The sequence below is a fragment of the Salmo trutta genome, chromosome 34 (assembly GCF_901001165.1).
Source record: "Salmo trutta chromosome 34, fSalTru1.1, whole genome shotgun sequence".
In the NCBI taxonomy this organism is placed as follows: domain Eukaryota; kingdom Metazoa; phylum Chordata; class Actinopteri; order Salmoniformes; family Salmonidae; genus Salmo; species Salmo trutta.
In genome coordinates this window covers 40,033,651-40,049,116 of record NC_042990.1, presented here as the reverse complement: position 1 = coordinate 40,049,116, position 15,466 = coordinate 40,033,651, and the positions used below count along the sequence as shown (strand labels likewise).

The 15,466-nt window shown below is 46.9% G+C and overlaps 1 protein-coding gene across 2 annotated transcripts; it reads right to left on the bottom strand.

Annotated features, from left to right (window-relative positions):
- Positions 1 to 368: 368 nt before the first annotated feature.
- On the bottom strand, positions 369 to 9,582 carry yars1 (tyrosyl-tRNA synthetase 1). Of its 2 annotated transcripts, none has more exons than XM_029732850.1 (14): positions 9,477 to 9,582; positions 8,797 to 8,865; positions 8,045 to 8,191; positions 7,428 to 7,603; positions 5,970 to 6,099; positions 4,555 to 4,635; positions 4,194 to 4,286; positions 3,797 to 3,932; positions 3,161 to 3,246; positions 2,945 to 3,080; positions 2,644 to 2,741; positions 2,191 to 2,384; positions 1,874 to 2,015; positions 369 to 997 (listed from the first exon to the last, which is right to left on the bottom strand). In XM_029732850.1, exons 2-14 carry the CDS (start codon positions 8,851 to 8,853, stop codon positions 887 to 889), a joined length of 1,587 nt encoding a protein of 528 aa, XP_029588710.1. In that variant the 5' UTR covers positions 8,854 to 8,865; positions 9,477 to 9,582; the 3' UTR covers positions 369 to 886. The 2 variants fall into 2 exon arrangements, with proteins under 2 accessions (XP_029588710.1, XP_029588711.1); XM_029732851.1 differs by lacking the exon at positions 369 to 997 and adding an exon at positions 1,480 to 1,527.
- Positions 9,583 to 15,466: the final 5,884 nt, after the last annotated feature.

Here is a 15,466-nt window from a genome sequence, read left to right as displayed (position 1 = left end):
ATAGAACTAGTTTAAGTGATATAGAACTGGTTTAAGTGATATAGAACTAGTTTAAGTGATATAGAACTTGTTTAAATGATTTAAATGATATAGAACTGATTTAGAACTGGTTTAAATGATATAATTTTTTATATACCTATCATCATACAGGCAGGATGTAAATTACCAAGATGGTCACATCCCTATATTCATACTAAACAACCCTCACTTATACACTTGGTTTAAACTTTCACTGTGAATACAAACAACAAAAAAAGGTGTTCACAGCATCGGATTTCAAAACACAGCTCACAACACATTGTGACAGGCAGATCTCTTGTACGGTCTTGCCATTACTGGAGATGACACTGCAGAAGGAAGACGACCACTGAATTCAACCGGTTTATTTCATTTCCAGACGATGACATAAAGAGTAACGCCAGCGTTCCCACAGGCAGCTGTACTATGAAGGACCTGCCGATACTGGCGAGGGTGATTTAAACACATGGTGGTAGACAGGGTAAGACTGTCGATGAGTAGCTAGCTAACGTATCTCTCGGTTAATATTGGTCACGACCAACGTCGTTCCATATTTCCCCAGAACACAAGAAACAACGTGTTTTGGAAACAGAGGGCACCTGGCGGTGTTATCACCGTTACTTCTGAAGAATTACAGAGCCGTACCGTTACTTCAGGAGGGAAAATACAGCACTGATATCGATAGTAAAATAGACCCGTTTATTTAAACCCAGATCGCTGTGTTAGATTGATCACGGTATTATTTTAAAAAACGAATGGTTATTTCTCGGGTCAAGAAGAGAGAGTGATGTTGCCGTGGTGATGTGTGCGGAGTTCTCTGGGGAAGCTGGACGAGTAGAGAGCATCATGGGATTGACAAGTGTGTGTCTTAGCTGATGTTGCCTCCCTTCAGCGTTTTACAGGTGATGTGTCCCAGTTTGGTCATCAGGTGTTTGTCCTGCCACTGGGCTACACACTGTCCGGACACCTTCAGGTCCACCTGGAGAGAGAAACAGACAGAAACCCTCAGTATCCTGATACCTTCAGGTCCACCTGGAGAGAGAAACAGACAGAAACCCTCAGTATCCTGATACCTTCAGGTCCACCTGGAGAGAGAAACAGACAGAAACCCTCAGTATCCTGATACCTTCAGGTCCACCTGGAGAGAGAAACAGACAGAAACCCTCAGTATCCTGATACCTTCAGGTCCACCTGGAGAGAGAAACAGACAGAAACCCTCAGTATCCTGATACCTTCAGGTCCACCTGGAGAGAGAAACAGACAGAAACCCTCAGTATCCTGATACCTTCAGGTCCACCTGGAGAGAGAAACAGACAGAAACCCTCAGTATCCTGATACCTTCAGGTCCACCTGGAGAGAGAAACAGACAGAAACCCTCAGTATCCTGATACCTTCAGGTCCACCTGGAGAGAGAAACAGACAGAAACCCTCAGTATCCTGACACCTTCAGGTCCACCTGGAGAGAGAAACAGACAGAAACCCTCAGTATCCTGATACCTTCAGGTCCACCTGGAGAGAGAGAGACAGAAACAGCCAATATTCTGTGAAATGGATTTAGATGCACTATTGTAAAGTGTTTGTTCTACTGGATATTATAGGTGAATGCACCAATTTGTAAGTCGCTCTGGATAAGAGCGTCTGCTAAATGACTTAAATGTAAATGAACGTTCACTAGCAAGTAGCAAAATATAGCAGCGTGAGGCGTTGGAAACAAGTGGAACAGATCAGCGAAATGAACTGCAATTCTCTCTAACTAGCTGAAATAACATTCACTCATTTATTGATCTCTCATTTGAAGAGAAAACGGGTTTGGTGAAAGAGTTGATTAAACAGGCTAGGGGTCATTCAGACCTACCTGTAGTTTCTCCCACAGCTTTTTCTTTGGGTTTAGTTTGTCGTCTGGCTTGCCCGTCTCGTACCCCTCAACGAACACCCGTTCCCCGGGTGACGACCCCTCAGGGGGGTCAAGAGGCTCCACTCTCCTGGTCTCCCCCTCACTGGGACAACAGCCAATCAGAGAGAAGAGAGACAGAAGTCAGGAAGTGACGGATGAGGAAATGGGTGGGTTGTGGCCGGTGACTGATTGCAGAGGAAAGGGATAGCGATATAGAACAAAGAAAGAGAAAGAGAGGAGAAAAGACAAAGGAAGGAGTACGTAGAAGAAAGACTCACATGGAGGCACAGAGCAGCATGGCTTGGGACTCCACCCCCCTCATCTTCTGGGGCTTCAGGTTACATAGCAACACCACCAGCCGGTCCTGCAAGGCCTCCTGGGAAACGTAGGCCACCAGACCGCTCACCACCGTCCTTGGCTCCGCCTCTCCGACGTCTATCTTCTCCAGGTACAGCGAATCAGCATCCGGATGCTGAGGGAGGCGAGGACAGAGAGAGAAAGACCAATCAGTGAAGAGAAGGAAAGGAAAATGGAGATGATTTGCTGAATCCCAAATCCCCCGAGCCTCTTCTGAAAGCTCAGAAATAAATCAGTAATTGCTCCTCATCTTGCTCTCTGATAGGCTGGGGTGGGGGGGATTTCCACCATTTGGAATTCAGCATTTCTCTCAAAAAAGGGTCTTCCAAGTTTAAATAAGGATAAATAAAACGGATGAATGAATGAGTGAGTACCTTCTCCACACTGATGACCTTCCCAACCCTGATGTCCAGTCTGGAGGGAACCAGCTCATCCTCTTCTGCTACTTTAGGGTTCCCCTTCCCTGCTCCCTCTGACAGGGGGACAGACACACACAGGGTCAAGGGTCATGAGAAACAGTCTCCTATAGGTCTACTTTAGAGTTCCCCTTCCCTGCTCCCTCTGACAGGGGGACATAGAGGGTCAAGGGTCAAGAGGAACAGTCTCCTATAGGCCTACATTAGGAAGCCTTGAGGTATATGATGGTGAGAGTTGGTAACATTAAATTCTACTAACTGTTCTTTGACGGGTCTGGATAGGCCGTGTTGGAGAGTTTACGAAGCTCTGGAGATTCAAACTTCTTCCTGATTGGGTCGAGCAGCTTGTTAAGGGCCACCTCCACGCCCGCCTTCAGGTCACCAGGATGGATCAGCTAGACGGCAGAGGTTAGAGGTCAAACCGTTGCATGATGGGCCAACAACAGTGGTCATACAACATGATATATATACGTACCTCTTCGCCAAATTCTTTCTCCACTTCCTCAAAGTCTGTGTAGGTTTTGTCTCCTCCGAACTTGGGGTCTCTTTTGATGGAGAACTCTGAAACAGATGCAACACAGACACGCTGACTCTAGCCGGCGCCTGGCACAGGAAGACTGTAGAGGGAGGAGGAGGACAGAACAGGAGAGGAGGAAGAGGACAGAACAGGAGAGAGGACAGAACAGGAGAGAGGAGGAAGAGGACAGAACAGGAGAGGAGGAAGAGGACAGAACAGGAGGAGGACAGAACAGGTGAGGAGGAAGAGGACAGAACAGGAGAGAGGAGGAAGAGGACAGAACAGGAAGAGGACAGAACAGGAAGAGGACAGAACAGGAGAGGACAGAACAGGAGAGGACAGAACAGGAGAGGACAGAACAGGAGAGAAGAGGAGGAAGAGGACAGAACAGGAAGAGGACAGAACAGGAAGAGGACAGAAGAGGACAGAACAGGAAGAGGACAGAACAGGAGAGGACAGAACAGGACAGAGGACAGAACAGGAGAGAGGAGGAAGAGGACAGAACAGGACAGAGGACAGAACAGGAGAGAGGAGGAAGAGGACAGAACAGGAAGAGGACAGAACAGGTGAGGAGGAAGCAGGTGGATTACTCACCTCCTACGAGTGGGAAGAGGACATGTTTAACAAATGAGAGGACTCCGTTGTTCTCGATGTTGCCCGGCTCACAGAAAGCCTTCTTCAGCTTCTTCTTTACATCCTCCTTCCTGTCCAGGAGGTCAATCTTAGACTCCTACAGAGGTCAACAGGAAACACACAGGGCCATGTTCATTAGGAACCAACCGGAATAAAACGAACAAACGGGGAAAGCCCTACCTGAACTTGTCCAATAATAAACGTTCATTTTCTGTTGCAAAATGGTTTGCTACTGTCTGTCGTAATGAATACAACCCACAGGCTGTGTTAGTTTGGGATTGGTCAAAACAATATATTACCTCCAAAAGAAGAGGAAGGGATAGATGAATTATTAAAGTATTGTGACAGGGACACTCACCTCCTCTGAAGAACTCATCTTAGCTCCAGTTAGACCTGGTACCATGGGGTTCATCAGATGGGACCGCTTCGCATAGCCCAGAGAGGGCAGGTACTGGAGGGGGGGAAGAAATCGAGAGAGAGAGAGAGAGAGAGAGATCGAGGGAAGGAAGGGATAGATAGAGAGACAGAGACAGAGACAGAGAGAGAGAAGAGCGAAGGAGAGAGGGATTTTCAGAAGTCATACATTATGCAAAACTTACCCATCACAATAATTTTTGTAATTTCCCAGTTGACCAATGAATTAATTGAATCTAAAAACAGCTCTCTCTACAAGAGGACAGCGCTGACAGTTGAAGAACAGGTCAGAAGGTTCCGGGTACCTTTTCAGCCAAGGTGAAGATCTTCCTCTGGTCGACTCCTCCAAACTGGGCATCTACTTTCAGATACTCCTCATCCAGAGCCTGGAAGACAGACGGGGTAAATGGGTTACGAACCTGTTGTATTAATAACCTGTTATAACCACATTGTTACCATGTTATTACCTGTAGTCCAGGGTAGAGCAGACCACTGAGTAGAGGGTGTTATAATGTGTTATAACCATGTTATTACCTGTAGTCCAGGGCAGAGCAGACCACTGAGTAGAGGGTGTTATAACCATGTTATTACCTGTAGTCCAGGGTAGAGCAGACCAGAGTAGAGGGTGTTATAACCATGTTATTACCTGTAGTCCAGGGTAGAGCAGACCACTGAGTAGAGGGTGTTATAATGTGTTATAACCATGTTATTACCTGTAGTCCAGGGTAGAGCAGGCCACTGAGTAGAGGGTGTTATAACCATGTTATTACCTGTAGTCCAGGGTAGAGCAGACCACTGAGTAGAGGGTGTTATAACCATGTTATTACCTGTAGTCCAGGGTAGAGCAGACCACTGAGTAGAGGGTGTTATAACCATGTTATTACCTGTAGTCCAGGGTAGAGCAGACCACTGAGTAGAGGGTGTTATAACCATGTTATTACCTGTAGTCCAGGGTAGAGCAGACCACTGAGTAGAGGGTGTTATAACCATGTTATTACCTGTAGTCCAGGGTAGAGCAGGCCACTGAGTAGAGGGTGTTATAACCATGTTATTACCTGTAGTCCAGGGTAGAGCAGGCCACTGAGTAGAGGGTGTTATAACCATGTTATTACCTGTAGTCCAGGGTAGAGCAGGCCACTGAGTAGAGGGTGTTATAACCATGTTATTACCTGTAGTCCAGGGTAGAGCAGACCACTGAGCAGGGTGTTATAACCACATTGTTACCATGTTATTACCTGTAGTCCAGGGTAGAGCAGGCCACTGAGTAGAGGGTGTTATAACCATGTTATTACCTGTAGTCCAGGGTAGAGCAGGCCACTGAGCAGGGTGTTATAACCACATTGTTACCATGTTATTACCTGTAGTCCAGGGTAGAGCAGACCACTGAGTAGAGGGTGTTATAATGTGTTATAACCATGTTATTACCTGTAGTCCAGGGTAGAGCAGACCACTGAGTAGAGGGTGTTATAATGTGTTATAACCATGTTATTACCTGTAGTCCAGGGTAGAGCAGACCACTGAGTAGAGGGTGTTATAACCATGTTATTACCTGTAGTCCAGGGTAGAGCAGACCACTGAGTAGAGGGTGTTATAACCATGTTATTACCTGTAGTCCAGGGTAGAGCAGACCACTGAGTAGAGGGTGTTATAACCATGTTATTACCTGTAGTCCAGGGTAGAGCAGACCACTGAGTAGAGGGTGTTATAACCATGTTATTACCTGTAGTCCAGGGTAGAGCAGACCACTGAGTAGAGGGTGGTCCACCTGTTTAACCACCTCAGCTCCGGCCTTCTTAGCATCGTGTTCTGTTACCATGGACGACAGACGGTAGACATCCAGAGTGTACTCTCTAAGGGAGAGAGACAGAGGGCAAACGTAGGTACATCAAACGACATCTAAACACTATGGACTGGTTTCCCTGACAAAGATTTGAGTCTAGTCCTGAACTAAAATGCAAAATATATATTTTTTTTAATCTATTTTTATGAAAAATGTAATCATGATGACCATCATACAATTACAAAATGCAGTAGAAAATATTACACAGGACAGTGAAAAACAGTGGAAATAGATGTTTGCATGATGGTCTAGTCAATAAAACAGTCATACTCCATATTCTTCAAAGAGCGTTCAAGACGATGAGAACAGCAGCTCCTATAAATCAGAGCCTGACCACTGAATAGAGGGTGTTATAATGTGTTATAACCATGTTATTACCTGTAGTCCAGGGTAGAGCAGACCACTGAGTAGAGGGTGTTATAATGTGTTATAACCATGTTATTACCTGAAGTCCAGGGTAGAGCAGACCACTGAATAGAGGGTGTTATAATGTGTTATAACCATGTTATTACCTGAAGTCCAGGGTAGAGCAGACCACTGAATAGAGGGTGTTATAATGTGTTATAACCATGTTATTACCTGAAGTCCAGGGTAGAGCAGACCACTGAATAGAGGGTGTTATAATGTGTTATAACCATGTTATTACCTGAAGTCCAGGGTAGAGCAGACCACTGAATAGAGGGTGTTAAAATGTGTTATAACCATGTTATTACCTGAAGTCCAGGGTAGAGCAGACCACTGAATAGAGGGTGTTATAATGTGTTATAAACATTTTATTACCTGAAGTCCAGGGTAGAGCAGACCACTGAGTAGAGGGTGTTATAATGTGTTATAACCATGTTATTACCTGAAGTCCAGGGTAGAGCAGACCACTGAGTAGAGGGTGTTATAATGTGTTATAACCATGTTATTACCTGAAGTCCAGGGTAGAGCAGACCACTGAGTAGAGGGTGTTATAATGTGTTATAACCATGTTATTACCTGAAGTCCAGGGTAGAGCAGACCACTGAGTAGAGGGTGTTATAACCATGTTATTACCTGTAGTCCAGGGTAGAGCAGGCCACTGAGTAGAGGGTGTTATAACCATATTATAACCATGTTATTACCTGAAGTCCAGGGTAGAAAGAATTACGGAGCCTGACCACTGACCTGCTGAACAGACCACTGAGTAGAGGGTGTTATAACCATGTTATTACTTGTAATCCAGGGTAGAAAGAGAATTACGGAGCCTGACCACTGACCTGCTGAGCAGACCACTGAGTAGAGGGTGTTATAACCATGTTATTACCTGTAATCCAGGGTAGAGTCCAGGGTAGAAAGAGAATTACGGAGCCTGACCTGCTGAGTTGGAAGTCTGTCCCCTTGATGAACTTGAGTTTGTCCAGCGGCACCCCGATACTCTCCAGCATGGCCTTGATCACCTGCTCGTAGTACTGAACCCTCAGCTCCAGCAGCTCCCAGGGAGCCTTCATGTTGTCCAGGAACGCGTGCAGGTCTGCGAACAGGATGGTCACCTGGGGAGGGGTCGGCAGGAGAGTTAGGCAGACACACACAGATCTACAAATTGTTAGAGCTGGGAATTGCTATGGACCTTACGATACGATATTATCACGATACCGAGGTGCTGATACAATATGTCGGCTCACTAGCTCTGGCTAACGTTCACTAGCTCTGGCTAACGCTCACTAGCTCTGGCTAACGCTCACTAGCTCTAGCTAACGCTCACTAGCTCTAGCTAACGCTCACTAGCTCTAGCTAACGCTCACTAGCTAATGCAACATTTAAAAATTGTTTTATTTGAATTTTTTTTTTTTTTTTTTACAAATTGATACTTGGAGTCAAAGTATTGATATAATATCGTCCAAATTAATAAGTAACTAGTGATTCTCTCTCCTCCATCATTACAAAATAGACTGGACAATAGTGAAGGAATCAAACACACACGCAGATCTCACCTCACACCCTGCCTTGAGGAAGTCTGCAATCTTGGACATGGGGACGAAGTAGGCAACATGGGGTTTCCCTGTGGTGGCGGTTCCCCAGTACACCTTCAGCTCCCTCTCTGCCAGAACCTGCTTTATCTTCTCTTCTCCAAGCACCTCCTGAAATACCACACAACATCAACCATTAGAGACAGAGAAAGAGAGAGAGAGAGAGACAGAGAGAGAGAGAGAGAGAGAGAGAGAGACAGAGAGAGACAGAGAGAGGACAGAGAGACAGAGAGAGAGACAGAGAGACAGAGAGAGAGACAGAGAGAGACAGAGAGAGAGAGAGAGACAGAGAGAGAAGAGAGAGAGAGAGAGACAAGAGAAAGAGAGAGACAGAGAGAGACAGAGAGAGAGAGAGAGACAGAGAGAGAGAGACAGAGAGGAGAGACAGAGAGAGAGACAGAGAGAGAGACAGAGAGAGAGACACAGAGAGAGACAGAGAGAGAGAGAGAGGAGAGAGAGACAGAGAGAGAGAGAGACAGAGAGAGAGGAGAGACAGAGAGAGATACAGAGACAGAGAGAGAGAGAGAGAGACGAGAGACAGAGAGAGAGAGAGAGGAGAGACAGAGAGAGAGAGAGAGAGAGACAGAGAGAGACAGAGAGAGACAGAGAGAGAGAGAGAGAGAGACAGAGACAGAGAGAGAGAGAGACAGAGAGAGATACAGAGACAGAGAGAGATACAGAGACAGAGAGCGAGAGAGAGAGAGAGAGAGACTAACCTGAAGGTTCCTAGTGATGAGGTGAAGCTTCTCATCTGGGCTCAGCTGTTCTCCCATGGTGCCTCGCTCCTACACGGAGGGGAGAGAGAATAACAGGAGGTGGGTGACAGTTTTTGAATATATGAGTCAGCGTGTGTATCCAAAATGGCGCTCCATTCCCGATATAGTGCACTACTTTTGACCATGACCCATAGGGAATATGGTGATGTTTGGGACGCAAACCCTTGTGACTGCCTATGATTCTATATAACGTTAGCTAGACGACAAAATATTTGACAGGTTGATAGCTAGCTATCAAGTTAGCAAAGTAAACAGTCATTTTGCAGGCTAGACATCTAACGTTAGCTAGGCATCTATCGTCTCTATCTAGCTAGCTAGATAACCATGTTTCAGAGTAGTTTTGTATGAAACATAATTCAGTCACTGGTAGTACTCGCCTGGCTAAATAACCAGTTAGTTAGCAACTTCAGTTACTGTTGCCAGTGACAACTGAGCTGGTTACTGACACGTTGAGAGTGACCGAACCATCCATGCTAAGCGCTAACTTAGCATTTGGGCTAACCATTTGTTGCCGAACTGGCTGTCTAAAACACAATCTAGACAACACTTGAGTTGTTAAAACTTTGAAATCATATATAAACCGTCGTCTGAAAAAGCATACTAGCTATAGACAATTTTACCTTCGAGTTAAATGTCTTAACACTTGAGGTCGATGGAGAAGCCGGGTGGACTTGTCAGTGTGTTGCATCAGCGGCGAGTTGATTTCTGGGATCAACTCCACCAGGCAGCAAGGAGAGCAAATCGACTTCAGAGACATCGATCGAAGCATCAGCGCTATATTTCCATCGCCACCAGATGGCGTGTGTGTCGTGTAAAATGGTGCATTGGGTGCATAAACAGAGCTCTGTTATATGGAACTAGTATGTCCTTATCTCCTCTACTCTTAAAAACACAAGTCATATGGAGGATGTCAGCAAATACCACACTCGGCTATGGAGTGATGCACCGTTAGCACAGATAGAAGGAGCCGGATATTTCACTAGACGTATAAAAGTGTATTCATCCTTCCCAGCCGAAACAGTACGTTAGAGTGTGTGCATATATTGGTGACATCTTGTGATGTTTTTGGACTTCGGTCGTGATTGGGAGTCCCATAGGGTGGTGCACAATTGGCCCAGCGTCGTCCGGGTTTGGCCGTCATTGTAAATAGGAATTTGTTCTTAACTGACTTGCCTAGTTAAATAAAAGTTACACATAGCTCGTGCATGGCTCTGCCCCCCTCCTTGCTATTTCTGCCCTCTATGACTCATTTGTTCCCATTCTGGCCACACCCCTCTCCAGAGGTGGGACCAAAGTCATTGTTTTACAAGTCACAAGTAAGTCTCAAGTCTTAGCACTCAAGTCCCAAGTCAAATCCCAAGTCAAGACAGGCAAGTCCGAATCAAGTCTAGACCATCATGTCTCAAGTCCTAAACTTTGAGTTTCAAGTCCTAAACAAGTCATAAGGTGCCCTTCACCAAATGTAATACCATTTCATATTTTTAACAAGAGTAATAGTATATTACATTTACGCATAATCATGAATGCTTTTACAAAATATCTATATATTTATTACTTTCCAAATAAACGTTATTTTTCCATGGAAATACATGGGTAGCCATGAGAAAGACACACCCCCCAATAGTGATCAACTATTGAGGATCACTATGGGGCGCAATCGGGCGATGTAGCCTTGTACACAATCGCCCAACCTTAACTCACACACACACACACACACACACACACACACACACACACACACACACACACACACACACACACACACACACACCCTCTCTCTGTATGGTTACAGTAGGCTAACGTATGCCAATGGTTTTAGTAACAGCAGTAACATCAGGCAGGATTTAGGCCACCAGCTGCCTAGCCAGTTGTAGCTCAATCTGGGTGCAATGATCACGTTCCCTCACTGACTGACTGTGTGGAGGCTCATTGATTTAACGTTACGTTAGACTACATGATACACTAGTAAAGTAATAAAATATGTAGCTGTCGGCTATATTAGCCACGACTTACCGTTCTTTGTGCAGCTTCAAATGTCGAACAAAGTTGGAAATTGTTGCGCCTCCATCTGTAATTTTCTTCCCGCTTGTTTTGCTAGTTGCAATCCGTTTTTAGTTGTGACAGCGTCGTCTTTATATTTCAAAATAATAATTTTGGGTATCATCTTTCCAAGGGCTCCATCTGAATTCACCCGCCGACGTTCCTCTGCACTGCCACGCACAACTTTTCCTGATTCAAACTGTAGTACATTAAATGAAGAGTTGATGCGCTGCACACTTTTTTTAATAGCATCATTTTTAATATTTGGGCTTTGGGGAGGGTATCAAGTCAGGTCGAGTCATAAGGCTCAAGTCCAAGTTAAGTCACGAGTCATTGGTGTTAAAGTCAAAGTCGAATTGCAAGTCATCATATTTGTGACTCGAGTACACACCTCTGCCCCTCTCTACTCTGACCACACCTCTCTGACCACTCCCCTCCCTGTCCCTGTCCCTACTCTGACCACTCCCCTCCCTGTCCCTGCCCCTGTCCCTACTCTGACCACTCCCCTCCCTGTCCCTGTCCCTACTCTGACCACTCCCCTCCCTGTCCCTGTCCGTACCCTGACCACTCCCCTCCCTGTCCCTACTCTGACCACTCCCCTCCCTGTCCCTACTCTGACCACTCCCCTCCCTGTCCCTGTCCCTACTCTGACCACTGCCCTCCCTGTCCCTGTCCCTACTCTGACCACTCCCCTCCCTGTCCCTACTCTGACCACACCCCTCCCTGTCCCTACTCTGACCACACCCCTCCCTGTCCCTACTCTGACCACTCCCCTCCCTGTCCCTGTCCCTGTCCCTGTCCCTGTCCCTACTCTGACCACTCCCCTCCCTGTCCCTGTCCCTACTCTGACCACACCCCTCCCTGTCCCTACTCTGACCACTCCCCTCCCTGTCCCTGTCCCTACTCTGACCACACCCCTCCCTGTCCCTACTCTGACCACTCCCCTCCCTGTCCCTGTCCCTGTCCCTACTCTGACCACTCCCCTCCCTGTCCCTGTCCCTGTCCCTACTCTGACCACTCCCCTCCCTGTCCCTGTCCCTACTCTGACCACTCCCCTCCCTGTCCCTACTCTGACCACTCCCCTCCCTGTCCCTACTCTGACCACTCCCCTCCCTGTCCCTACTCTGACCACTCCCCTCCCTGTCCCTACTCTGACCACTCCCCTCCCTGTCCCTGTCCCTGTCCCTACTCTGACCACTCCCCTCCCTGTCCCTGTCCCTACTCTGACCACTCCCCTCCCTGTCCCTACTCTGACCACTCCCCTCCCTGTCCCTGTCCCTGTCCCTACTCTGACCACTCCCCTCCCTGTCCCTGTCTACTCTGACCACTCCCCTCCCTGTCCCTGTCCCTGTCCCTACTCTGACCACTCCCCTTCCTGTCCCTGTCCCTACTCTGACCACTCCCCTCCCTGTCCCTGTCCCTACTCTGACCACTCCCCTCCCTGTCCCTACTCTGACCACTCCCCTCCCTGTCCCTGTCCCTACTCTGACCACTCCCCTCCCTGTCCCTACTCTGACCACACCCCTCCCTGTCCCTACTCTGACCACTCCCCTCCCTGTCCCTACTCTGACCACTCCCCTCCCTGTCCCTACTCTGACCACTCCCCTCCCTGTCCCTGTCCCTACTCTGACCACTCCCCTCCCTGTCCCTACTCTGACCACTCCCCTCCCTGTCCCTGTCCCTGTCCCTACTCTGACCACTCCCCTCCCTGTCCCTGTCCCTGTCCCTACTCTGACCACTCCCATTCCTGTCCCTGTCCCTGTCCCTACTCTGACCACTCCCCTCCCTGTCCCTGTCCCTACTCTGACCGCTCCTGTCCCTGTCCCTACTCTGACCACTCCCCTCCCTGTCCCTACTCTGACCACTCCCCTCCCTGTCCCTGTCCCTACTCTGACCACTCCCCTCCCTGTCCCTGTCCCTACTCTGACCACTCCCCTCCCTGTCCCTGTCCCTACTCTGACCACTCCCCTCCCTGTCCCTACTCTGACCACTCCCCTCCCTGTCCCTGTCCCTACTCTGACCACTCCCCTCCCTGTCCATGTCTCTACTCTGACCACTCCCCTCCCTGTCTCTACTCTGACCACTCCCCTCCCTGTCCCTGTCTCTACTCTGACCACTCCCCTCCCTGTCCATGTCTCTACTCTAACCCACCCCTCCCTGTCTCTACTCTGACCACTCCCCTCCCTGTCCATGTCTCTACTCTGACCACTCCCCTCCCTGTCTCTACTCTGACCACTCCCCTGCCTGTCTCTACTCTGACCACTCCCCTCCCTGTCCCTGTCCCTACTCTGACCACTCCCCTCCCTGTCCCTGTCCCTACTCTGACCACTCCCCTCCCTGTCCCTACTCTGACCACTCCCCTCCCTGTCTCTACTCTGACCACTCCCCTCCCTGTCCCTACTCTGACCACTCCCCTCCCTGTCTCTACTCTGACCACTCCCCTCCCTGTCTCTACTCTAGTCATTAGCATCTTGACTCTTTAAGCAGCAGTCCCTCCAGTGTTCCTTATTTCTGTTGGTGCTTATGTTTCCTTTCCATGTTGTGCGTGACTGATAAGTGAGTATTTTTCATGATTGTAGTAAATGTATAAAATGATAGTATTAAAATGACCAGTGAATGTGCTGATGCCATATTTAGTACAGTATCCCACCAGGCCAGTATGCAAGATATATCCACAGTTGGTTTTTGATTCTATATATTTTTTTTTTTTTTGCATTTGTCAGTCATGCTTGTATGTTAATAACAAACATGTTTAACTCCCTCCTTGTATTTCCCCCCCTAGTAAAACACAACATTATCCCCATGTGCTCCTGTATTTTATATAATAAAACCCAAACTGTGGATTCCTGCTTCATCTCATTTCATCTGCTTCCTTATTAATGCATCATGTTGTCACTTTGAACTCTGAACCCATCAACATCCGTATACAGTCCACTACAGTTACACAGCAATGCACACTCAATTTGGCCGTTTTGGCCCCTTTCAAAAACAAATGTTGCCCTATATAATCTGCAATATGCTGCTGGTATGGGCGCTAGACATCCAATCTCTCCCACTGATTTGGAATGGAGACCTGTGATTTCTCCTAATGCACCGGATATGAAACATGGTATCATTGTATAAGACAGTGATGCTCAACTGTGGAGCCTCTCATTATAAAAGCAGCAATAAGCCTACATGTACATTTCCTAGCTGTAAGGTAGTCTTTCATTACTCTAGGGATGACTGGTTAGCTGTATGGTAGTCTTTCATTACTCTAGGGATGACTGGTTAGCTGTACGGTAGTCTTTCATTACTCTAGGGATGACTGGTTAGCTGTATGGTCGTCTTTCATTACTCTAGGGATGACTGGTTAGCTGTACGGTAGTCTTTCATTACTCTAGGGATGACTGGTTAGCTGTACGGTAGTCTTTCATTACTCTAGGGATGACTGGTTAGCTGTACGGTAGTCTTTCATTACTCTAGGGATGACTGGTTAGCTGTACGGTAGTCTTTCATTACTCTAGGGATGACTGGTTAGCTGTACGGTAGTCTTTCATTACTCTAGGGATGACTGGTTAGCTGTATGGTCGTCTTTCATTACTCTAGGGATGACTGGTTAGCTGTATGGTAGTCTTTCATTACTCTAGGGATGACTGGTTAGCTGTATGGTAGTCTTTCATTACTCTAGGGATGACTGGTTAGCTGTATGGTCGTCTTTCATTACTCTAGGGATGACTGGTTAGCTGTATGGTAGTCTTTCATTACTCTAGGGATGACTGGTTAGCTGTATGGTAGTCTTTCATTACTCTAGGGATGACTGGTTAGCTGTATGGGCGTCTTTCATTACTCTAGGGATGACTAGTTAGCTGTATGGTCGTCTTTCATTACTCTAGGGATGACTGGTTAGCTGTATGGTAGTCTTTCATTACTCTAGGGATGACTGGTTAGCTGTATGGTCGTCTTTCATTACTCTAGGGATGACTGGTTAGCTGTATGGTAGTCTTTCATTACTCTAGGGATGACTGGTTAGCTGTATGGTCGTCTTTCATTACTCTAGGGATGACTGGTTAGCTGTACGGTAGTCTTTCATTACTCTAGGGATGACTGGTTAGCTGTATGGTCGTCTTTCATTACCCTCTCGTTACATCAGCTGTACATCACGTTGATAGGAAATGTATTTCCATAATGAATTCTGACAGACAAAAGCACAATACTGCATCAATTAGTATAACATTTATTAAATAACTATTTCGAACACCCGTTCAGATGACATTCTGGCACGGATATGAAAAGATATACAACTTTTACCTACATATATTTACATTATGCACAGGAGGTGTGTGTGTGTTTGTATACAAGGCATTGTTACAGCTCTGTGTGGAAGTAAGATATATTAAAAACGATTCTCGTTTCAGAGCCTAAACACGTTTGCCTTCTACTGCCTTGAGTCAAAAACAGGAAGGTCATCGCCAAACATATTCATCAAAAGAAACAAAAAAAATAACAAGAAAAAAAAAACCAAGGCAACAGTAAACATGAATGATTCAGCGCCACTCCCCCGTTGGGCCAATAGCGATATCGCGTGTGA